The following is a 26,734-nucleotide window of genomic DNA, read 5'->3' as shown; positions in this document are numbered from 1 at the left end:
GTGTGCAAAAGGTCTAGAGACAGAGGCAAATGGCCTTTCTCACAGTTTACTGATGGCTGCCTCTGATAAGGATTTGAGTCCCTGAGGGGACAGGTTCAAGATGTTAGAGTCCCTTGAAGAAAAACTCCCCTCAAGAAAAATGTTTGATCTCTTTCTTTCACTCTTTATGGCTGGCATTTTGGTTTGGGGTTTATTTGGGAGCCTTCTTTCTTTTGCCTTTTTTTAAATTGAATATACAGAGAGGTTCTGTTTCTTAGAGATGACCACTAGAAGCTGAAGATGAATGGTGAAGTTATCACTTCTAAAGTTCCTTCCTTACCCAAGACCTGCGAAAGGAAAACTCTGGTAGGCTCAAGACAATGCAGCTAGATATTGGGTACCTTCTGGTCACATATCCAAATGGCAAAAAATGGGAAGCAAAAAGGCTTATCGCTCAGTTCCTTCAGATTTATGATCCTTGGTTAATATTTTTATATAAACCTTGCCTCATTCCAAAATGGGTCTGAGGCAGCATGAAAACTACTAACTACTAAATTCAATCCAGGACACTCACTTGCGGAGTAGAGTTTGCCAAAGGTCTATGGGTTTTGATGCTTAGATTCTTGCATTATGTCATTTCACAGCAGGATAAACCAACTAAGTTTATTACTATTATAAGCCCTTTTATGTTTGCATGATATTTTATTGTTTACAAAGGACTTTAAAATCCTGTTTCACTTGACTCTCCCAACAATCTTGCAAGCTAAGGAGGAAGGGTCTTATCAGTTGGCAGATGAGGAAACTGAAAATGAGCAACTTCGAACCTCGAAGTTGCTAAGTGGCAGGTAGAACTAAGGTTTAAGCCCAGCCTCTGATCCCAAGCCCCTTGTTCCTTCCACTCTCTCACATTGCCTCTCAATAAAAGCAAAGGAAAAAAAAATCATTTGTCATTCCAATGAGGATGATGAATCCCTACCAACTTCGTTGCATGAAATTAACCCCCTTTAAAGTGTTTCCCAGCTCTTACTGCCTCAGGCAAGTCCCTGAATAGGTTTCTCTTGTCGTCTTCTGCTCTAGTCAAATCTTCAAGCAACCACCCTGCCCCTTTGGCATCACAGCCCCCTTGCTGAGCTCATTACTCCACAGGCATCATCTGGTCTCTGCTGTGACCACAGTAGCAGAGCACGCTGGTTGCCCATCAAGATCTAAGTACCCTCTTTTCCACAGAAAAGAGATGTAGCCTGGACATCCCTGCCCAGAGAGCACACTGCCCAGCCTCCCTTGCTCCTAGGTGTGCTGACAAAGCTCCAACCAATAGAACAAGAGTAAGGGTGATGTGGGGAAGTTCCATCTCCCTTACTTAGGAGGAAATTCCTGGCACTGGACTTTCCCTCCTCACCATTCCTTTTGGTTTAATTGGTGATGACTAGACTGACCTTGAAAGCTACATGTAAAGGATGGCAGAGTCCCCACCAACACGGGTCCCTGAGTGTCTGTGTGGAGCAGAGATGTCCGCTACTCTGAAACTGCCACCTTGGACTGTTATGTGACAGAGAGGTCAACTTAAATGTAGTTTGAACCACTGGATTTTGGAGTCTCTCTTTACAGATGTTAGGTTTTTACTCCAGTACAGTCACTTTGGCTATTGTCCCTTGACTGTTCTTTCCTTAGCTGCTCCATCACATCTATATGAAAGTTCTCTAATTTTTCACTGTACATCAATACCACGCTACAATCTTTAATGAAACATTACAATCTGGGGACAAAGGAAGGAAATTGCTCTGAGGCAGCAGCCTAGCAGATAAGTCTGCAGTGCCCATACCAGGCCCACTTTGCTTTGCTTTATTGCTGGCCTGCTTTACCCCTTCTACGGCTCCACCCTATAATGAAAGCACTTTGGGCCTTTCTTTATCTGATGTAAAGATGGTCAATAGTGGAATATCAATTTCCTCTATGGGAAATCTTCTTCCCCCCCAAACAGAGAGCAAAAGCCAATGGCAAATAAATGTGATGTCAGCGTATTTCTCAATGTCTGAGTTATTTAGTCATAAATTACACTGAGGCACCAAAAGCCCTTGTTAGCCTAAACCGAGTTTCGTCTATTCTTTTCCAGTCTCTCTCCCCTAAGAGTTCAAAACATTCTGAGGTTCATCTCACATCAAGTTACCTTGTTACACTGTGTTTTGACATTTTGCTTTTTCTGAATTCAGAAAATATTTCCATTTTGTGGATAATAAAATATACCCAGAGCCACTTGGAGATAACTCTGCATAACTCTTGTGTTCTGTTTTTTTGTAAGTTATCACACTTCTTTTGGCTCAAGCCCACCCCAAACCAAGAAATCCATCCATCATTCTAATACACTCCTTGTAAGCACTCTGCACTTAAGTTCTGAATGGATAAAAAATATTTAATAATATTTTAATACAGGTTTAATAAAAATTGAAGGGTAATGCCATCAGAAATGGGTAATGATATCACTTTCTTTTCTAGATGGAGAAAACACCTCAGGAGACAAACCCCAGGGCTGTTTCACTGCTCTCCGCTAACATTGGACTCATTGACAGAATAGCCTAAAGAGAGAGAATTCAGGTCTGCTGAGGACAGGCTGACCCTAGAAAGACGAGAAGGGGTCCAGCCGCAAGATCCTTTTCTTGACCTCACCCATCAGACGATTACTCCTCTTTAGAAAGAGTGGGTGAGCTAAGGTGGAAGAAAAGGTGCAGGCTCATCCTCCACTCTCTCAAAAGATCATAGATGCTATTTGAGGGATCAAGAAAGGAACACAGGGAGAGGAAGAAAAAGGTTTCTTGAATAGTGGATATTGTCCCCCTTTTATCTTTTATATGACATTGTGCTTTCGAAGCAGAGAAACTGATAGACTTCAGGCTTTCTGCTTGAGTAGCTTCAAAGAAACCTGAAATAACAAAGAGAACTGGAGGGGAAGCCACAGCAGATGAGAGATTTCAACAGGTCTACAGAAATGGCTAACGTATAAGGAGAGGCTAAATGATGAAATGTGGAAAGAGTTACAGTGTGGAGTATGGACGAAGGGATACAGCTCTGGAGAAAGCGGATATGCCTTGAAGAACCTAGGCAAAGTGGCTTGGAAATGCCAGGTACAAAGAGGCAGTAAGATGGGGAACTGGAGAGACTGGTATTCATTCCCGTCTGCACGTGGGGCAGCCAGCCCCGCCCACCTGCCTCCCTGAAGCCTCGCAGAAACACCTGGCAACAAGCGTTTATCACTCCCACCCAACCCTGACACAAAGCACAAGGGGTCCCTCTAATGCAATGGAACAAAGCCCCGCATGTCGGCATTTAGGAACTCCAGCCTGTTCCTCAGCTGCTCGCCTTCAAGGAAACCTGTCAATCAACACGCTTTGCCCACATATGGAAAGACATGAAAGAACAAGGAAGGAAGGGAGGGAGGGAGGGAGGGAGGGGAGGAGGGGAGGATACAAGTCTGCACCTAGATTCAGCATTGTAAAAATTCTGAAGACTAAAGGTAAAGAGAGGAGCACTAAAAACTTGGAGAAAACAGAGGAAACAGACTCACAAACAAAAGCAAAAACAGGTAATCTGTAGAGAAGTGAAAATCAAATTGATCAATTTGTCAGCATGATTGGATGCTAGAATACTATGAAACAATGCCTATAAAGTTATGGGGGAAGGTATTTCTAATACAGAATCCTATGCATACTTAGCTATTAATCAAATGAAAGTAAAACTCTTTTTTTTTTTTTTTTTTTTGCATGCAACATTTAGGGAAAAAGGAAATGTAGTCATACCATTCTATTCAGATGTACAGTGAGCAGTACGGTATGGTCCTCCATGGTACTCCTGGTCAGATCGCCCCACCTTGAACTCCCACCCTCTCCGCAGCAGGTGTGGTGGATTAAAATTGCCACAGATTTCCCCCCCCTCCCCCCACCATCTTTCCTTCCCCTCCTTTCTTTCATTTAGAAAACATTGACTGCAGGTGGCCAGCAGAGTCAGGGCTGAGGACACAGCAGAAGAGGACTTGAAGGATTCCTCATCCCATTCAAAGTCCAATTACGAGTTCTGGCAGTGGTCCCCAAGACCTGCCCTGACTGCCTACTGTTTTTGAACTTTTAGAATCAGTCTACAGAGAGGCATGGAAAACAAGTCTGATTGCAGAACATGGTAAATGTTATCAACCTCAACGTTACAAATTACAGCAGACAGAAGTTAGGTAAAGAGAGGCGAGATGATGTTGCAATAAACATCTCTCACCTTATGAACTGAGTGTAGTTGATTGATTAAAAAAATCAATTAAAGGTATGAAGGTATCCAGCAGAGGAACTAAATCGTGTTGTATCTATTTGGAAGGGAAGGATGGTGGAAATGAGGGATAAAAGGGATCAAAATCTTCAGTCAACAAACAAAAACAAAGTAATAATATTCAGCTTAATATCAATACTTTAATATTTAATAATGCTAGATGCTATTAACTTTTATTACTACTTTATAAGCACACTTAACAAGGGCATGAATCCTATTAGCTGCTGTGTTCAGGCGTTGTGGTGTTCTTCTCCACAGGTGGCCCCCAGACATGCTTCTGTGCTTTCCCTGCCACCCTGAACCTGGGCTGGCCCTGGGACTCACTTTAACCAGCAGAAAGTGGCAGAAGTGACAGCCTACCTGTTCTGGGCCTAGGCTTTAGGCAGGCCTGGTAGCTTCTGCTCTTGCATATTTTGGAGGCCTGAGAAACGTGTAGAAGGCCTGCTGCCCTGCTGGAGGCGTTCTGTGGAGAGATCACCAGGAGAGAGAGGCCCACCTGGGCCCAGCCTCCCAGCCAGACATGTGAGTGGAGCCATTTGGAGGTTCCAGCCCCACAGCTATCTGACTGCAGCAGCATCAGAACCCCACTTGAGACCAGCGGAAATCACCATCCTGCGGGGCTCCAGCTTACCCACAGAATTGGGAGAGATAATAAAAGGGCTGTTTTCAGCCGCTAAGTTTTGGGGTGGTTTGTTAGGCAGCAAAAGATAACTGAGACAGACACATTTAATCTTCCTCTGTCAGGTCACCTGCTTCCTGCTCAAGTTCCAGAATATCAATCCCCAAATTCCAAGAACTGAAGAGAGGGCGGGGGTGAGGAGGAGAGATAGGAGGACAGAGGGGAGAGCAAGATGTACGGTTGCTGCATGGGGTGAGTGGGAGAAAAAAGACCTTTGCGGGAGAGGAGTCAAAGGACTTTTATGCCCGTGAATGTCCAGATTCAAATTTGAACTTCTTTTTTGTGCCACTGCTATAAATACCCCACCTCTGCCTTCTCATTTTCTTCCAATGCTTAGTAAAGACTATTACCCACAAATTGCTTTAGATGAGTCAAAGTTTTGCAAAACTTAAGGAGCTGAACTTATGTCTGGACACTTCCTAGAAGAAAGCTGAGAATTCCAAGGAGAAGGCTTATTCACCACCCCCTTTCCTGTGATTTGCTTGGCTCAGAGATCTGCCTTAAGCATCACATGGTGAGCACACGTGACCTGTACCATTTCTGAGCAGAAGATTCTAGAGGCACTGCAAGTTTCCCCCAGGCGTTTTGTTCCTGGGCTCTCAGCCATGAGAAGGGCATAGCCCCTATGGGAGCCACTCCTTTAGCCTCGATCCCTGAACGAGAAGACGCACGAGCCCATTCTCAATCCACCACCTGGAGAAGAGCTGCGGCAGCCACACTGCAGCCACGGACCAGTAACAGGAGCAGGAAATAAATATTTGGTGTTGTCAGCTACTAAGATTTTGAGGTTGTCATGCAGCCTAATCTAGTGAAAGCCGATTAATATGAAGCCCAAACTCTAAAAGCTTCCAGAGGGGAAGAAAGAAATCTGGTAACTTACAAAGGGTCCAAGTCAGACAGTGTCAGACTTAAGACCAGCAAGGTAATGGAGCCCTGTCTTCACAGTTGTGAGAGGAAATTATTCTGACTCTAGAATCTATAATTGATAAAAACTATGAAGATGTACTCCCATATGAAAGCACTTAAATCTTACCATCCATGCGCTCCTTACGAAGCAAAACAAACCATATAATTATACATATATGTGTGTGTGTATATATATATATAGTATAAAATATAATGGAATAAATAAATATACACATCTATATTATATTTTATCCTATCAAGGTAAAAAGAAATAGAACCTTTTTCTTGTTAGTGTGAGGGTGTAGCGAAATAAAATATGTAAGTTCATTCATTTCTGGAGAGTTTAGCAAAACATATCCAAAAGCCTAAAACTGTTCCCACCTTTGGATTCAGCAAGTTCACTTACAGTAATTTATTGGAAGGAAATTAGAATATAGGCAAAGATTTAGCTACTAAGGTGTGTGGCATGAAGCGTTATATATAATAGTGATAATTGGAAATAACCTAATGTATGTACTAGGCAGGCACTAACTATAATGTTGTAATTTTTAAAAATTAGTCCTTTAAATAATTCATGAGTGTCTTACAAAATTTTTTAAAAAGATATATAAGGCTATACAGTAAAAAAAAAAAATTAACCTTTTTCCACCCATGTCTTCTAGCCACTGAGTTTCCTTCTTGAAGGCAACTGATATCAGTTTCCCTTTCAATCCTTCCGGAGACAGTCTTCCATATATACATTACATATAATAATATATATGCATATACATTTTTTCTTTTATGGTAGCTTGCTATCCACACTGCTCTGCCCTTGGCTTTTTATACTTAATTCTTGAATATGATTGTTCAATATTAGCACATGGAGAACTACCTCATTCTTTCAAATACGCAGAGTATTCCTTTGATGTGCACCTCTTAATTTATTTAGTCATTTTGAGAAGATCACATTTGTGGAAGATTTGTAGAAGAACATTTAGTAACATGAATAGATGTTCATGATTTATTAAGGGGAAAAAATAAGGCAGCAGTTTACAAAGTGGTTGAGAGCTGTAGTAATCTACAAGTCTACAAATAGTCTCTTCTGAATGCTCAGGACACATACACATATTCACGTGAAAGCTTGGCATTTGCCATTACAAATTCCTGGAATAACACAACCATTGTGCCCTTTGTCCTACTGAGTTGGCCTTTGTAACCAGGGAAACAGCCCTGGTTCATGATCTAAAGAAATATTGGAGAGATAGTCCAGCTAAAGATAACAAACAGGGTTATATTGTCCTCTGGGTACTTGGTGATCTCTCTCTCTTTTTTCCCAGTTTTACGATTTTGACAATCAGCAATTGGTTCTCATCCATGTTGTCTGTAGGTTTTTGAAAGTGGTGACAGGTACACAGGTAACCACCATATAGAGCTTGTTTGGTGTATCTTCATCCTCATTACATTTTCTGGACAACCAAACACAGATACCGTATGGAACATTTCTTATTCCTTTGGTCCAGACAGCTTTGCTGAGCCTGGTGTCAATGTGCACACCTGGATTTCCCACCTCTCTCGAGGCAATTTCCTAATCTCTTGGAGTGTCTGAGGGGCACTCTTCTTGAAGCCCACCCCATGACGTACCTGTGAGCATTGATGGTGTATTCTCTGGTCACCACCTTGTTAATGGCAGAACAGCCCTTCTTATCCTCTCCACCCTTCTCTGTGGGAGCCATTTTGCTGAGACCAGGTTGGAACTGCTTGATAATCTTAACACAGTTTTCTTTTCCATGCTCATTTGTGATGTCAGCCAGCACTGAAGTAGTAGTACCCCAGCCCCTGCTGCTTGAAGTCAACCCAGGAGTGGACCTCACCACCACCTCCTTTTGCTCACTAATAATTGAGTTAGAAATATATCAGAGAAATGGACTAATCAATAAGAGTGACCAGAGGCCTTTCAGTTCTGCAGAAACTAAAAAAAAACAACCCTGGGACCTCCCTGGCTGTCCAGTGGCTAAGACTCTGAGCTCCCAATGCAGGGGGCCCAGGTTTGATCCCTGGTCAGGGAACTAGATCCTTCATGCTGCAACTAAGAGTTCACATGCTGCAACTAAATATCCCGCATGCCGCAACTAAGACCCAGCACAGCCAAATAAATAAATAAATTCTTAAATATTAAAAAAAAAAAACAACCCTAACAGGAAAACTAGTTGTGTCCCTGGGAGCAAGCCCTAGAGATCAGCCTGCCCTGCCTCATCTGAGTTTTTCCTTTTGGTCACACTCTGGCTGGACACTGGATCCTTAACTGGGAAGCAAGAACAGAAAAAGAGGAGACTGGGACTTTTGTGGAGGTCCAGTGGTTAAGACTCCATGCTTCCACTGCAGGGGGCATGGGCTTGATCCCTGGTAGGGAACTAAGATTCCACATGCTGCGTGGTGCAGCCAAAATAGTAATAATAATAATAATTTTTAAAAAAAAAAGAAAGAGAGGAGACTGGTTCAGACCCTGATAGTTTGAACAGCCTGCCAGAGCTGGAATCTTATTTCTGCTACGCACAAGTGGTGTTTGTATTGAAACAAGCATCCATTCCTTAAAAAAAAAAAAATTTTATTTTGGAATAATTCTAGATTTACGAAGAGTTGCAGAGATATGGCTGATGTTTCCCCTAATGTTAACACTTACATTACCATATTACATTTGTGAAAACTCAGAAACCAACATTGGTACATTACTCTAAATTAAATTCCAGGTTTTATTTGGATTTCACTAGTTTTTCCACAAATGTCCTTTTTCTGTTCCAGTATCCCGTCTGGTATCCCACATTGCATTTGGTTGTCATATCTCCTTGGTCTCCTCTGATCTGAGACAATTTCTTAGTTTTTGTCTCTCACGACTATGACAGTTCTGAGGAGTATAGGTCAGGTATTTTGTAGACTGTCCCTCAGTTTGGGTTTCTCTGATGTTTTTTTCTCATGACTCTACTGGGGTTGCGGGAAGAATACCAGAGGGGAAGGACCCTTCTCTTCGCACCAGATCAGGGGGTCCATGTCATCACCATGAAGACTGATCCCTGGTGATGTAAACATGGATCACACGGGTAGGTGGGCTCTGCCAGGTCCCTCTTCTCTGAAGTCACTATATGTTCCCTTTTCATGCTCTATTCTTTGGAACAGAGTCACTAAGTGCAACCTACACTCAAGGGGAGGGGAACTGAGCTCCATCTCTTGGAGGGTACAGTATCTACGTACCTCCCTCCTTATTTGTTTTTTTGTTCATCCACTCATTTATACACAAGCATCTTTTAAATTCAAAATAATAAATACCCTTATTTCAGTAAAAGGGTTAGGTCAGTACTTATGCTTTTAGCAAAGTTGGCCATCCCCCATGACAGGGAATATGAAACCTTTTAGGGGTTCATAATGGACGTAAGAACAAGGAAACTTTAAAAAAACTAAAAGTTTAATCTCAGCTCTGCCACATATTAACCATATAACCTAAGGCAAGTTTCTTAATCCCTCTACTCAGATTTCCTTTTTAAAATATAGACATATTAACTACTAAAAGTACTCTTATATAAAGGCATAAGGAGTCAATGAGATAATTCACTTTAAACACATAGCACAGAGTCTAATAGTTAATGCTTAATAAGTATTAGCTGCCATTTATTACATGATTTACTTTTATTAAGAAGTAAATATGGGGCTTCCCTGGTGGCGCAGTGGTTGAGAGTCCGCCTGCCGATGCAGGGGACACGGGTTCGTGTCCCGGTCTGGGAAGATCCCACATGCCGCGGAGCGGCTGGGCCCATGAGCCATGGCCGCTGAGCCTGCGCGTCCGGAGCCTGTGCTCCGCAACGGGAGAGGCCACAACAGTGAGAGGCCCGAGTACCGCCAAAAAAAAAAAAAAAAAAAAAAAGTACATATGCATATGTGCATACACACACATATATATAGACAGAGGAAGAATCAGTGGTTGATGATATCCTTATGATTTTTATTTTCTTCGCTTATTTGTACATTCTAAGTTTTCTGTAAAAAAAATTTATCATTTTCCTTCTAAGAGAAAAAATAATAAAAGTCAGTTTCCAGATTACTAACACCTGGCAGTGCTGAAGGTGTGGAAAATGACCACTTTTTCATTCCACTGTTGGGAGGAAAACTTGCTAAATCTTTTCTGAAGAATGTCTTGGCAATAAGTATCAGAAGTATTAAAATTTTGCAGACCATCTGACTCAGCAATTCCATTTCTAGCTATTTATCCAGGTGAAAATATTGTACAGCATATATGCACAAAGATCTATTCATACAAGTGTTCACTACATCAATTATAAAAGCAAAAATGGTAATAACTGAATCCTATGTATAAATTATGGTCCTGTGGAGCCAAAAGAACATTTTGTAGAAGATTGTTTAGTGAAATTTTTTAAACGTTCACACTACATTTAAGTGACAAAGGGACAAAGGTCAGTTACAAAAATTATGGCCAGCGTAATTTTACCTTTGTAAAATACAAACACACACAAAGTTGTTTGCGGGGGGTGGATTAATTGGGAGATCGGGATTGACATATATACACTACTTAATGTGTAAAACAGATAGCTGGTGGGAACCTGCTGTATAGCACAGGGAGCTCAGCTTGGTGCTCTGTGATGACCTAGAGGGGTAAGATGGGGGGTGTGAGGGAGGTCCAAGAGGGAGGGGATATATGTATACATATAGCTGATTCACTTTGTTGTATAGCATAAACTAACACAACATTGTAGAGCCCAATTTAAAAAAATGTATCTAAAAGACAACGATTATTATCTCAGGGCAGTTGGATTGTGAGTGACTTATTTTCTTATTTGGGTTTATCTGCGTTTTCCAGATTGCCTACAAGAAACCAAAATTATTTTTGGAAACAGAAAAAGCCAGTGCTATTTTTAACATGCTCATCATAGATAATTTGGAAAATATAAAATATTAGATAGAAGAAAATAAAGTTGCTCACAATTCTACCACTTAGAATTAACCATAATTAACAATTTGTTGTATTTCTTTCAGTCTTTATATGAATTTGTGTATAATCTTTGCCACTCCCCCTCCTACCCAATTTAGGACCATACCATATTTAATGTTTTATAGTCTGCTTTTTCTTTCGCTTAACATTATATCATGAACATCTCCCTGAGTCCTGAATAATTTTTAACAATGTTAAAACAAAAACAAAAACAAGCTAGTGAGGGAGATGTGCAGAAAGTGATGTGCAAAGATTCATTATGAAGTGAACAAAGCAAGTTGCAAAGCAGTATTATAGGATAGTCATATAAAATATTCACCAAGCATTTAATTTTGTTTATGTCTTAAGAGAAGGAGTTGTGTGGAAATGTTTGGCAGTTTAAATTTTTAAAATAATATGTATATTGTTATTATCTCTGTAATCAGAAAATTAATATAGATTTTAAAATACATAAAAACACCATTTTAAAGGACTGTACAATATTCCACTATTACCTAAAATTCTCCTGTTGTTGGACATTTAGATTTGTTTTAGCTTTTTCATTACTACGAATAATGATAATGCTAGGATGAATATCTCTGTTTTCAAGTCTTTCTCTGAGCTCGTTATATTCTATGATAAATTTGAAGAAGGACAGGGAGACGCAAGAGGGAGGAGATATGGAGATATATGTATATGTATAGCTGATTCACTTTGTTATAAAGCAGAAACTAACACACCATGGTAAAGCAATTATACTCCAATAAAGATGTTAAAAAATATTCAAAAAAAATTTTGAAGGAGGATTCCTAGATCAATTTCTGTGTACTAATCTTAAAAGATTTTGTTTGAAATGTATGCTTGTATACAAATGTATGCCTGTATAATAAGGGCAACAGATTTAACTTTCTATTTCTTAATAGAAATCAACAAGACCCCTTAGTTTATGGCTTTTAATTTACTCAGAGATTTCTCATGGGAAAAATGCATTCTCTTTGGAAATATATTCCAGAATCTTGTTCAAAAACAATTTTTCAACGCCAGTAGAAACTCTGAAACCTGGCCTAATACTCCACAACTGAGAATTAGTGGCAATAGATCAATGTTCTTGATTCATTAAGCTAGTATGATGGGCCAATGCACTGGTGATATTCTAATATGGAATAGAGAAGAGAGACTGTAAATAATAAAAATAAATAAAAATTAAAAAGTCACCCATCCTTTGTTTTATCCTCTAACCTATTAAAAGAAATAAAGTCTTGCTCTTTTGAAAAAAGTAAGTTTTACTGATATATGACTCATATACCATAAAATTTACTCTTTAGGTACACAATTCGGTGTCATTCAGTATTTTCATAGCCTGTGCAACCATCACCACTTTCTAATTTTAGAACAATTCATCATTCTTGCTTTAGGAAATTATTCTCTCATTTTATTTTATAATTATTATAAATAGAAACTGCCTCAAATCCATGATCAAATAAGGCAATGAAGAGACACAAGTAGTTAAATAAAACAAAGTTTTGACCACGTATTTAATCTATGTTTGACATTTCTTTGGGTCCTTTACCTTTTTCAAGGTTCTGGCTTCCTTATCTGTAAAAATCAGAAGATTGGTGTAATCTCACAAAGTTCTCTGTTTTAAATTATACCTTTTTATGTAGGGTTCAGACTGCTCACGTTTCATGATAATTTCAGTACCATCACTTTGGTGAGAGCTAGACCCTGCATATACAGAAGAAGAATATGCAGATGCCTTCGTTTACAAATGTGATGAGATCTACTGGCAAAGAGACCAAACACCCTGTTATAGTTTGGGACTAGCTATTTAGGTAAGGACACAGTGTTTTTACATAGTTATTTTAGTTAAGGTTGGCCTTAGGGAAATTACAAATATCAGGATATAAGAATTCAGCAAAAATTGAAAATGCCCCAAAACAAGGGTTAGGGTTAGGGTTAGAGTTAGGGTTAGGGCTACTTAGCTTCAGACCTTTAAACACTTACCACCTTCAAATGCAAAAATAAGTGAAAAGTTTGGTGGAAGTTTTCTGAAGTTTTTAGATCGCTACCTTCTGGCTCTGCTACTTTCTGGCTATGTCTTTGAACCTGAGATTTCTTACTTGTAAAATGTGGCTAACAATACCTACTTCCTATGGTGTTTGGTAGAGTATATTAGGGAGTATTTATATTGATATAAAGCATCCAGTACGATGCCTGACATCCGATAAGAGCTGACTGTAATTTAATTCCCTTGGACCAGTTAATCTATCAAGAACATAAAAGCCAACAGAAAAGAAGTAATAATACACATGTGTAAATGCATAAATTGGTGAAATTAAGGATGAATCGAAAAAGCCATAATTTGCCCCCATAATTCGTCAATGATTTGTATATCAACATATGATCGCTGCATTATATTCTGAATATTGATTTAAAATATTTCTTTCCTTTATACTACATAAGGCTTGAGATTTCTATCATTATTTAATGCTTCTCTCTAGCTTTGATCCTGTCAAATTTCTTAAAATATTCAACTGCATTGGTTATTACCACTCCCTTATGGGTTTAAAAATTCTGAAAAATTAAAAAAAAAAAACAACAAAAAACACGTTGTAAATTTGTGCAAGATAAGGTAATGTGGTTAGCAAGTTGAGGTAAAATAAAAGTACTGTAAATCATGTTCTGGGATTTTACATACTGAGAGTGCCGGAAAATCCCCTGGCAATGCTGCTAGATGGAGTCTTCTTGGGATCCTGGCCAAGGATTTACTTTAATCCTTAGGAATTGTGCAATTTGAAAATTGGAGTTTCAATTTCACTTGTGCTTAACAGCTATTCTCTCAGCCATGTGTAGTCTTCTTTGTCGATGTTATTGATCAAAGGGCATGTTGTGCACTTATGGGCAAGAATGGTATTCTTCCAGTTCAGAGTGGCATCCAGCTCATCTATTTATGGTGTTGCCATCATCTATGGCAACAAGGAGTTTGAAGTGCTTTCCAAGGCGAAACAAAACAAAACCCAAGCTCAGTGCTGAATAACATAAACCATCTAATACCTCAGATATCTTTGGTTTGCTTACAAAACGAAAGCCGGGCTCTTGCAAAGCAAGTGCACCCCCAGGACTTTGCATTTGCCTATAAGGAGCTAGCTCTCTGCAGCAGACAGAAGGGAGAAAGGAGACCCCAGAGTAGATCAGGAAAGTGGAAGGACACAGGATGAGTTCCTTCTTTGTGAAGCAGATAGAGTGTGATCCTTAGCTAGGCCATTACTCTGTCCACAGACCTGAGAAAAGCAGAGTGGAAGAGGACACAGGAAAAAGACAAGAGATAGATGACAGCCTTTTGTCCATGTCACTTCACAAAATATCTTAGCCGGAGGGATCCTTAAAAACACTGAGCTTGACTACTCCTTATTACAGCCAGAGAGAGAAGGGAACACTTCAAAACAATGTAGTTAGTAGCAGATCTGGCTCTAGAACCCAAGGTATGTCCACCTCCGCATGCTGCTTTGATGCATGTTCTTTGTAAGAAATGATGTCCAGAGATGGCACTGATAAAGTTTCAAAGCGGACACAGTTTGTGGTAGGCATATTTCCACCTCCATTTCTCACCCCTTGTGTTGCCCTTCACTCCCAATCCCTAAAGAAAGACCCCTTGCCCTCATGTTGCCTTCCAGCCACCCGACAGTCCCACCTACCTTAGCCCACACCTCTATTTTCTCAACATTCTGATGACAAACAGCTCTTGTGAAAGCTATTCCTTTAAACAAATTCACACAAAAATTCTAACTGGTACTTTATCTCCCTAATAGCTTCTCAGTGGGGTTATTTTGGAACCTAGATGCATTTCTAAATGTTAACTATTTAAGACAGAATGAGGAAGGGATTTTTATCTCTTCTAGGCCAGTCAGCCTGTAAGGTGGAATTAGTCATGGTTTTGCCCTATTTCAAGTCATAAAGAGCTCGAGATGCAGGGAAAGGCAAGCTGGTAAGTAGCAGGGCAAAGGGGAAGAGGTCCTTTGCCCTAGATTAGAGGTACTGTGAGCTGTCCAGGTATTAACCCAGCAAAGCTCTCTGGAGTTTGAGGCAATAATAGCCCTCGGTTACACTTGCAATCTGGATTTGGGAACGGAGGAGGGGACTTCCAATGGATCCCTTGAAGCCAACTCATGGCTAAAAACCCATGATTTAGAGGGAACATTGATGGAGTCAATTTTGGTGAGGGTTTTTTTTTCCCCCCTAAAGGGGATTACACTGAAGAAATAACAGAGTGTATGACATCCAATGAGATGTCAGTCTTTAAAACAAATATATCTTATAGATCTATTTGAATCCAATCTAAGACTACTTCCAAATTTAGTTTATATAAGATAGTGCTGGTGTTTTACAGGGGGTTCTTATATTAGAGAAAATTAAATTCAGGATGTTTTTCTCTGACCTGAAAATTACAGGTACTGGTAGTAGGAGATTAGCAAATCCAGGAGGAAGTTAATTGGATAATGGAGCCTGTCTTTGCCAGAGTAGAGTGGAGTGACGGATATTTGGTAAAGGAAGAAACTGAAGACATAGGATAGGGATTCAAATCCAAGAAAAGTAGGGGTGTGGCTAGACAGGAGGATAATTAGGAAAGAGGACGGGAGGAATGGTGGAAAGGAGATCTTCAGATGGGGACTGCTGCCGGACCAGTGACGAATACTGATTCTTCCTCTGCCTGCTGCCTCTGACAATTCTCCCTCCTGTCCTTTTTCCTCTCAGTACAAGTATTTCTCAAAGATTAGGCCTGACTTTCCTTCTCGTTCACGGCACTTCCTCACTGCCTCAGGAATAAAAATTGTTTATACAACTTCAGTTGCTAGAATATAGAGATTAAATTAAGATTCGTGTCTCTAGCCTGGATCTCTTGCTTTTTCTCTAGTTGAGTTTCCTATAACTAACCATCCTGGGCTGTTTAACAAAACACAATATTAAATTTGTTTTGTGTATTCCCATACCTAAAGTGCTTTTTCTTCAAAATTTAGTTGTACCTCCCCAGCCAACTCTCCTATCTCTGATGATTCCAACTCTTTAGGAAATCTCTTGGAGTCGTGGTCAGATAATTTCATGATGCTGGTGTTGGTGTCTTTAGGTTTTCTGGTGAGATTTTCATTTGTGCCTTTCTGGTTAAATCCCATTAAGCTGATTCTTCTTGGTGGCTACATATTCCACTGAGGGCTTTACTTCTGTTTCTTCCTAGTACTTGGTAGTGTTTGCTAGGCAATAAGCAGACATTTAAAATAGTGCCAATAAACTAAATTGTATACAAAGAAAAACTTGACATTTTTGTTTGCTGGAAGGTAAGATCCTTTCATGTTGGAAATACAAGAGCCACCAAATGGAAGACAGGAGCCGTTGAATAGGATGAGTTCTCACACTTCTTTGGTAGGGAACATGGCAACTACTGTATTTTAAAAAACTCTGTAGATTTATTTCAAGGAATTACATATTAACTGTAGAAGTAAATGTATTCAAAAGTTCTAGAAGGTATTAAAAATAATAATTGGTATTTACATAGCTCTTTATGTTACAAAGTGTATTAACATAATTGTTTCAGTTAATACTTTTAACAACTTCAGGTGTTAAAATTCTCATTTTAGAGTTGAAGACACTGATTATCAAAGGTCATGACCTATAAGTGGCAAAGCCATAATCACCTCTGGTTGGATGTCTTTGCAGTTAAAAGAGAAAGAGGGGAAATGTGGAAAGACAATGGCACCAGCTATCTTGAATAGTCAAAAGTGCTAGAGATCTTTGGTTACGAGGAGAAGCTCTTCCAGTGTGATTAGTCTTTCCCCTAAGAGCCAGAAGATGATCTAGGTGATGTCTAGTGAGTGGGAAGACGAGTGAAGTGCACTGCTTCAAAAACACCCATCAGGACCCAAACTGACTGAGTGGTTATTTTTTGTGGGGGGGGGGGGGAGGTGGCAAAAGGTAGAAAATGAGTATTCTGGCATCCATCCAGTTGTCTAACATGGATGTGAATATTTTTCATGCAAAAAGAAGGAAATTTCCTCTTAAATCACTGTGAAGAAATCAAGCAGATTTCTAGCAAGAATTTCGTAGACTACAATGTCTGGACCATTTCTTCATTATGGTGCTTTAGATTTCCCACATGGGGTGGTTATACCTGCTTTATGAGAAGATGATTTCCCCCTTGGAAGTACAGCAGCCTTGACTAAGATAAATGAGATTCAAAGGTAGAGGCCAACGGGTAACAGGGAAGAATGATTTTCAGAGTCCCTAGAGTATGTACTTAATTCTAGGTTAAATAACATCAGACCCCAAAACCATAATTTGAAAAGATACGTGCACCTCTATGTTTATGGCAGCACTCTTTACAATAGCCAAGATGTGGAAACAACCTAAATGTCCATTGACAGACGAATGGGTAAAGAAGATGTAGTACAGGGGACTTCCCTGGTGGTCCAGTGCTTAAGAATCCCCCTTCCAATGCAGGGGGTGCGGGTTCGATCCCTGCTTGGGAAACTAAGATCCCACTTGCCATGGGGTAACTAAGCCTGTGTGCTCTGGAGCCCACGCCACAACTAGGGAGAAGCCTGCGCGCCACAATGAAAGATCCCGCACGCTGCAATGAAAGATCCCGTGCGCCGCAATGCAAGATCCCACAAGTTGCAACGACGATCCCGTGTGCCACAACTAAGACCCGATGCAGCCAAATAATAAAATTAAAAAAAGAAAAAGAATATATATAAGTGAATCACTTTGCTGTACAACAGAAATTAACACAACATTGTAAATCAAATATACTTCATTAAAATTAAAAAAAAATAACATCAGACCTTATGCCTTACTTTAAGTTTGCACAAAATTTGAGAGCATGTTTCTCCACTGCAATGGTATACAATTTAAAAACATACTCTTTCAGGTATCTATTGCTGCATAGCAAATCCAACCTGAAAAGTAGTGGTTTAAAACCACTGACTTATTATTCTTAATAGTTGCGTAGGTTGACTGGGCTCAGCTGGGCAGTTATCCTGTTCTACCCGATGCTGGCTAGGGACACTCATTTGGTGACATTCAGCTGGTGGCTACACTAGAGTTGGAAGTTCCAGGAAGGCTTTACTCACATGATTGGCCCCTTGGTGCTCCTCCAGCAGCCTCTTCTTCTCCACGTGGTATCTTATTACTTAGTAGTATCTAGCCCAAACATCTTTACAGCATGGACGCTGGCTTCCCCAGAGAGAGAAGGCAGAAGCTGCCAGGGCTTTCAAGGGCTAGGCCCAGAAATGGCACAGGGCATCTGAGGAAGACACAGGTCACAAGATGAGGAGAGGGAGGGAGACTTCACCTCCTGATAAGAGGACTGGCAAAGTGTCACGGTAAAACTGACGTGGGTTGAAATTGTTGCAGTTACTGCTGGAAATAACTGGCCGCACTCTTTTTATATAAGTGCCATTAAAAATAATGAAAGCAGAAAGGTTAGTTCAAAAGAAAATGAAAGAATTGAAGCATATTTAAATAGTGACCTCATTCATCATTTTACCAATTGTTTTTCTCTCATTTGATCATTAGTCTAAGTTTGGTCTTAAGCCTTTTTGCCTTTTTAAACCTACAACAGAAACTGTTGTGATAGCTTGGGCTTGAAGATACAAGAACATTTCATATCTTGTAGTTTAAGTATTGTAAAGGGCCAGAGAAATATCTGAACTGAAAGAAAAAGAATCTTACAGCCTCAAAGTAAAGTTGTAAAGATGTTCTCAGAGATAACCATCTAGCCAGTCAGACTGGGAAAGATTTTGCTAGTTTTTCCATTTGTAAGATTTTGCTAGTTTTTCCATTTGTAAAATTCCCAGCCCCAGGCAAAAAAAGGAATAATCTGCCACATCAGCTGTTCAGAAATTCCAACTGATAGGAAACTAAATAACAAATTCTGGGATTTATATATGGAGATGACAGTTTTTCTCACTTGAATACAAAGTAATAGACAATGGACTAATAGCTGAGTTGAACAGAAATTAGGAGACAGAAATAGTTCTAACTTTTATTAAAATAAGCTAAAGAACATATTCAGGTTAAGTTATATATTCAAACATAAAGTCACCTAAGTAGTTAATCCCATCCTTAGGTTTTCCAAATATCTTAAGAAAAATTCTAAAAATATTATGTATATGTAACATAATACAGCTAAAACTGCTTTGTAGTGAATTGTTTCTAGGAGTATAAATTGCCATTATGCTAATTATCAGTGCTAGGTGAAATATAGTTATAATTTCATGTGATTTGAAATGGACATGTTTTTATACAAATATGCTCTAAAATCCTAAGTAGACATACAACATCCTCAATATAACAATACTTAGAGATACAGTCAGTGACTAGTGTTCACAACAGAAGAATTTTAACTTTATAAATAGAAGTCATTTATATTCCTGTTAAATAGGATAACCAATTCTTGGCTTGATTATAAGCTTTAAACAATAAGTTAAGTATAAGGTTGACTGAGCCTGCGTCCCTGTTGTTGAAATATATAAAAGATATAATTCAGATCTATTTGTAGAATTCCATTAAGTTATCATCTACTGAAACTACTAAAAGTTTTACTGAAGTTAGAAATGTACGGAATGTTCTTTGCCTTAATGGTTATCTTAAATTAGTATTTCACAGCATATGTCATTTCCAAGCTAATTAGAGTTAGATTAAAACAGCAAAGAGTGATTACATATTAGTCTGCATTTTGAAAGCATACCTGTTTGATTTACATTAATTAAAATCCAGTGATAATTAGCTTTAAAATCCACTTTCGTTTATAACATTTAACCTCTGTTAGGTGGTTGTCTGTAAACTGCCATTGACTTGTTGAACTAGCAGGGGATGTTGTGTGTGTGTTAGTGTGAGTATGAAAGAAAGCAGGCGAGAGAGAGAGAGAGAGAGAGAGAGAGAGGGAATCTCCTTGCTCCTGGATAGATCATAAACAGCAAAATTTATCTTGATATTGTTAAACAATCTCTAGAAAGCCTCTTCTAGTGGGAGATATGTCCAGGACGCAAACACCATGTGCTATAGAGAATCACAGAAGTTTAGAGCTGAAGGGGAGCCTAAAAAAATCACCTCGTTTATCCACTCTCTTATTTTACAAATGAGAAAATGAAGGCAAAATAAAGTTACATGTTGTGACAAGGCTACACAGAGAGCTGCAAGCCAGGCCTAGAACCCAGTGGCCACTCGCAGACCAAATGATATTTCTATTATTCTCTAAACTACCACTCTTAAAGACTTCCAGTCTTCCGTTAAAACAAGAATGAAGTTGTTATCGATTCCAGTAGAAAACAAATACACACACATACCCAGAATATCACTTTAACTTGTGAGCGGCATTTTGTCTTTGTCTTAACTATGTGCATTAGAAATTGGCATATTTGTGATTTAGCTAATACCTGATACTGACACTTCAATTTTTTCAAGATTTTTTTTTTTTTTTGGTGGGGTATGCGGGTCTCTCACTGTTGTGGCCTCTCCTGTTGGGGAGCACAGGCTCTGGACGCGCAGGCTCAGCGGCCATGGCTCACGGGCCCAGCCGCTCCGCGGCATGTGGGATCTTCCCGGACCGGGGCACGAACCCATGTCCCCTGCATCGGCAGGCGGACTCTCAACCACTGCGCCAGCAGGGAAGGCCCAAATTTTTCAAGATTTTACTGTTTGTAGAATTTTAGGATCATTCCTCTTCTGGTAGTATGTCTCAATTAAAAAAAAGATTTTTTTCTTTCGGAGAACTCTGTGCTGTTCAGGTTGTTCCAAAACCAGGATTGGAAATCCTGGTGGTGACAAATGACTAAGAAAGTGTCTTTTTGAAAAATTGCAATTCTGTGGCAAGTATGCTAAAGGACCATACAACATCTTCGGAACTGAAAATGTTTTCATCTTATTAAAAATAACATATTAATTTTCTTACATCTTGTATTTTGGGGAACCTGCAAGAGCACTAAAGAAGAGTGAGAGAGCTACCTGAGAAGAAGGACAATCTCCCTGATCACCTCTTCATTCCCCGTTTGGGAGCTTTGCTGTTACCCTTTACTCAATCATCTCCCTAATCCAAAGCATTCAACAGTTGCCTCTTGAACACCGCTTTTTAATGATTCAGTCTAGTTAAAACAATCTTCAGAAAGTGACCCCTCAAGGGCTTCGTGATTGCAGCAAGTCAGAACAATCACATTCAGGTATCACCGGGACTGAAACAGAGACCAAAGACAGAGTCTGAGCAAACAGGCCTACGGGGCTGACACAAGCTGAATCAAATGTCCTTTCTACGGCGCACTTCCTTACCCCCCACCCCCGAAGAAGCAGGAGTACTAAGAATAAGTAAGGTCTGTACTTTTAATTCTCTGTAAAGTGCTCTATGAAAGAAAGAAAGAAAGGAAAAAAGAAAGAAGGAATGGAGGGAGGGAGGGAGGGAGGAAAGGCAGGAAGGAGGAAAGAAAGAAAGAAAGAAAGAAAGAAAGAAAGAAAGAAAGAAAGAGAAAGAAAAGGGAAAAAGAAAGAAAGAAGGGAGGAAGGGAGGGAAGGAAGGAAGGGAGGGAGGGAGGGAGGAAGGAAGGAAGGAAGGAAGGAAGAAAGAAAGAAAGAAAGAAAGAAAAAGCAAGCAAGCAGCTTAGAGATTCCCAGATACACGTGTGTGGGAAGTCTGAGGAAACCAGGGAGCCAAGAGGTCTCACTGAGGTGGAGAAAAGGAGTATTTAGGTGGCGTCACTCACCATGACAGTGTAGCATTTGGACAGCACCAGGAAAGAGCTCTATAAATAAATTAAAAAGCCTGGAAGCTGGCACGGGTGAGACAAGTCCCAGGTAAGCCAGAAACTGTGCAAGACTGTAAAAGGAAACACATGGTTATAGAATCGCATGAGCCTCTGCACAGAGCCTGGGGCAAGCCTATTTGCTGAGGATAACTTTTACAAAAGTCATTACTTAATTTGGGCACAAGTGCAACTGTCTTCCATGTGGCTGAGAAATGCGAGGGAATTTGTGAAGTACGGAGGTGAGAAATACGCACTTCAAAAAGAGTCTCACTTTGAGACATGTGCCCCTGAGTGATACAGGCAGCTGTAGTGCTCCGGGGCCTGGGCCACCCAGGGAGAGATAAGTATGCAAATGTCAGCAGAAGATTCCTTTTCTTCAAGCTAATATGACTGCACCGGAACATTCTTCTAAGCATTAGATGCTTTCCCCTCTCCTCTCCTCAGTGATACCTAAACGATGGATTTGTCTAAGGAAAAAAATTGAGAGAACTGCTAGTTTGAATTGATTCTTAAATGTAAGCAAAAATTAAGGGAAGACAGTCACCCTACCAACCCCTGTCCAAAACTCCACTGTTGTTTGAAGCACAGTTATAAAATGGATAATGGAGTCTTGTGCTGTCTTCTTAATACCTGCATATATGTTTGTGTATGTGTGTGTATATATATATATTTTACTGGGTTGGCCAAAAAGTTCCTTGTGGTTTTTTCGTAAGATGTTATGGAAAAACCCAAACAAACTTTTGGCCAACCCTATATATATATATATATATATATATATATATATATATAGTCTACATGTGTATGTACATTTAGGAGAGCTGGAGCAGCATGCGTGGTTTGGCAATAAGAAGGGTTCAATGATAAAAGCACTATGAAAGCTAAAAAGAAATCTTTAATCAATGTTGTCTTTTATTTTTTATTTCTCATTGCCCTTGCACCTTTGGTATCATCTTATTAAAAATGCAAGAAACATACAAATCTGAAGAGGCACATTCTGATAAAAAGATGAAAATAAAGAAGATCCTAGCAGCTTATATTCACACTGAGTACGTTAAATGGCTAAATAAGCCCACTTAAAATATCCTTCCAGTGAGCAAGAAACTATTGTTTAGATGCCATAATTCCTTAATAAAGAGATGCACCCTGGGCTTCCCTGGTAGTGCAGTGGTTGAGAGTCCGCCTGCCGATGCGGGGGACAACGGGTTCGTGTCCCGGTCCGGGAAGATCCCACATGCCGCGGAGCGGCTGGGCCCGTGAGCCATGGCCGCTGAGCCTGCGCGTCCGGAGCCCGTGCTCCGCAACGCGAGAGGCCACAACAGTGAGAGGCCTGTGTACAGCAAAAAAAAAAAAAAAAAAAAGGAGATGCACCCAAGTAACTGAATGAGACTCTCTGGAAGTTTACAGAGCCATATTTATATGTGCAACAGACTTTTAGAGATGAACATAAGGTGGAACTGTGTTTTCTTAATAACAATTTATGCTTGGTGCCTTGGTGCCAAATACAAGGAATTTCTGGAATTATGCATAATTTGCAAAATCTGACAATATTCAGGTAAGCATTCCAGATGCAGAAGCAGAAAAAATTTAATGAAATAATCTTAATATTTATTGATAGAGACATCACTATTTTGTGCCTTTATGCCAGACAGTGATGATAGACAGCCTCATGCTATTATTTTACATGAGTTCCTTGCTAGCAAACTAAAAGTACTTTCAAACAGTCGGTATCATTTTTAGATGTCCAGGATAAAAGGCATCTACTATGATGCTTCAAAATTTATAATTATAAACATATATTTACATATACGTATGTATGTATGTATGTGTGTGTGTGTCAAGTTTACTTGGGAAAATATCCCAACATAAATTCAGCTCACTTATTTTTTTATTTTTTATTTTTTGTGGTACGCAGCCCCTCTCACTGTTGTGGCCTCTCCCGTTGCAGAGCACAGGCTCCGGACGCGCAGGCCCAGCGGCCATGGCTCACGGGCCCAGCCGCTCCGCGGCATGTGGGATCTTCCCGGACCGGGGCACGAACCCGCGTCCCCTGCATCGGCAGGCGGACTCTCAACCACTGTGCCACCAGGGAAGCCCTCAGCTCACTTATTGAGGTGTTTTGTTTGTCTGTGTCTTTTTGGATAAGAGACACAAAATGAAGTTAATTGAATGATAATCTTCCTGCTCTCGTGTTTACAAACTTGACCTGACCATGATGCCCGAGTGTAGGGCTGCACAAGTTTATAGAGGCTATGGATGCAAATGTTTGGAAGAGAGTGTTGACAATGCAGAAAATACACCCAGGAGGACAGGTTTAGGTACTGAGATGATTTAGTCAGGAGGAGAAAAGGATAAGGAACCGTGATGCACCAAAGGAGAGCAGTAGAGTCAGCAGTCAATCACCCTAGGGCACGATGTCACAAGGATGGTAATTCCTTGCGGTTCATCCACTATTTTCTATGTAAGTGTATGGCATGTTCTCTAGCTAGCTTTAAAAATAGAATTGTCAATGTCTTATGAGACAGAGAAAGTAGAGTCTGCCCTGGAATTAAGGGATAAACCTAGATGACATTTCAAGGTTCCCTTACCACACCAATAAAAAAACACAAAATAAAACACCAGCATTACTCAACAGACCTGGTTACCATAAGAGTGAATTAAAATGCAGAAACATAATGCTATTCCTTACACAAACAACAGCTAGGCAAGCTATTTGATACTGCTCTAAGACAGTATGTGGTCAGCTGAAGCAAGATGATAAATGTAAATCTTTCTCATAAATCAAAGTATAAGCTCACAAATTCTCGATACACATTGCTTCAAGAGGGGCTGCTCTGATGAAATTGAAAATGTCTCCTCCATATGTGCAGGTTCAGACTTTGTAACATTTAAAGAAAATGTTCTAAAACATAAAGTTGGCATGTAAAAAGCATGGGCAGAGGAATCAGTAATGATCAGAGAAAAACAATTGTAGAAAGCATCTTAATTTTCATATGGCTCATTTGCATTTGAAACACTGAGAATCCCTATTCCTCTGGTACAAAAATGTGTACCTATTAAATTACTTTCCACTTGAAAGAACTAAATGTTTGGAAGATGAATGAATTTTAACTGGAAGACTTGTTTTCTTCCATCAGGTGTGGGGGAGATGTGGCTTCCTGGTATGAGATGCAACAGTTGATTCTAACAGCAGAACAAGACAAAAATAGGAAAGTAAATTGAAAATAATTCCTATTGGTACAGTTTGATTTAAAGGTGATAAAACAAAAAGGATACACATGGCGCAAAGATGTCAAAAGACATCAATTTTTAAAATTAAACAGGGTTACTTTTTCCAAAAATTGTGATTCTCTGATACTTGAAAATTTGTTTCTATGATTTATTCTAGGATGCTCAGAGATGTACTATGATTTATTTCAATAAACTCATTTATGAGTATTTAGTCAGGGTTTAAAAGTTAGATGTCCACCAGCTATTAAACAATAATTCTAAGAGTCTACATTCTACCCATCTCAAATTTTCAATTTTGGATATTAATTTTAGGATACTGGCAGAACAGCAAAGATTTAAAACCTCTTTACTATCAACTTTAAACAATATTTAGTCTTTGGGAAATTGCTGGTTATCCACTCAGAGATACAGAAACTAAGAGCTAGGTAGAAATTTGAACTTACAAAGTGAAACCACACTATATGAAAGGATCTTTATGAATTTTTAGTTTATTTTCTGGTATGGTAAAATGTCTAGGAAAGAGGTGTGTCCTCAGAAAGAAAACCAGACCTTGAAAGACATCCCTGTCTTTCTCTTGGCCTTGCTCTCTATGGACTTCACCTGGAGGAGGGAGGCGGCTAGGCATGGTCTCGTGGTGAGGGCTCTGGTGGGGCTAGCACATAGAGATGGACAGGATGCAGATGGCTAAGCACGGAGAACATGACATCATCTTTGTAAATGACATTCTCTAGGTGCATGCTGCTCTTGGTGTTTCTTTTCCTTCTGTTGTCTTGGGTCTTTGGGAAGGTCTTCTGTAAAGTCCCTGATCTGTATCAGCTGGACCACAAAGTATTAAAGGGCAGCACAGCTGTGAACTGGAGACTTAAAGGGAGAGCAGCGTCCTCACCCACCTGGAGGTGAGCGTGGTGGAAAGTGGATTAGGGACCAAGATGCAGGATGGATCAGGGCCGCCATCCACCCTCCCAGGACAAAGCTGGGGAAGTTGGTGAGACGTTTTTGAGGGGACAGTGTTTTTACACAAAATTCACACTGTATTTCAAATTGCTGCCTCAGACTCATTTGAACAAACCCTAATTTTTTGGTTATTTAAGTAAACTCTATTGGGCTTAACTTGCAAACATGTAACTTGAACAGTTAAAGGTAAAATGACCTACGTAATACAAATTTGGATTTTTATTTTGGATAAAGATTTTGGATACATCTTTCTCTCCCAACAAATTTCTATTTTAACTATTGAAAGAGACCACTTTCTTCCTTTATGGTAAAGATGCTAATGAGAAGATAAATGAACAAAAAAGTAGATCAGAGGTGGAGGATTAAGCAAATGCAAAATGTGACAATTGTCAGTTTCTGAAAAATGGAAAATTACCATCTTGGCTTATTAATGAGCAATGTTCACCTACTTATTTATTTGGATAATATTTATTAAGTACCTTTGATGTAACAGATATTGTTTTAGGTGCTGGGGATACAGGTGAGGAGAAAAAAATCCAACCTCAAAGAAACCTACTTTCATGGAGTTTATGTTTTAACTTCAGAGTTTTGCAAGTAAATGGTAGTTGCCTAATAAGCTACAGAATCAGTGTTCGTCTTTATATTCACTGTATTATTCTACAATATTGGAACATTTTAGGACAGGATTTGGTTCTCAGATATCTGAGTTTCAGCTCTTTGTATCTGTCCAGAGCTTGTCCTTGGCTACCAGGAAAAGCCTAGGAAAGGCAGACTAAGGTGCCTGCCACGGGTGAAAAGACAGAAGAGTCAAGTTTCCTTTACTGGGCATCTGGAGGCTACAGAAGGTACCGGGATTCTTCCATAATGCTGGTCAAACTCAATTCTGCTGTAATTGGGGCTTACTTGTTTGAAACTGTTGTGTTTTGGGTACATGACCTGGCAGGG

The 26,734-nt window shown here is 39.7% G+C and overlaps 1 protein-coding gene and 1 pseudogene across 1 annotated transcript in view; both read right to left on the bottom strand.

The window, feature by feature from the left end:
- Window positions 1-4,291: 4,291 nt before the first annotated feature.
- LOC141276346 (large ribosomal subunit protein eL31-like) lies at window positions 4,292-17,954 on the bottom strand (annotated as a pseudogene).
- A 5,738-nt stretch (window positions 17,955-23,692) lies between these two features.
- CDKL4 (cyclin dependent kinase like 4) overlaps window positions 23,693-26,734 on the bottom strand; it is a 56,365-nt gene continuing 53,323 nt past the window's right edge. The window contains 1 exon segment of the mRNA XM_019942542.3: window positions 23,693-24,787. Within this exon segment, the coding sequence (XP_019798101.2) occupies window positions 24,686-24,787 (102 nt within the window). The 3' untranslated portion in view covers window positions 23,693-24,685.

This window comes from Tursiops truncatus, chromosome 14 (assembly GCF_011762595.2).
Source record: "Tursiops truncatus isolate mTurTru1 chromosome 14, mTurTru1.mat.Y, whole genome shotgun sequence".
Taxonomy (NCBI): Eukaryota; Metazoa; Chordata; class Mammalia; order Artiodactyla; family Delphinidae; genus Tursiops; species Tursiops truncatus.
Note: the sequence above shows the minus strand (reverse complement) of the source record. Positions and strands in the feature narration are given on the sequence as shown.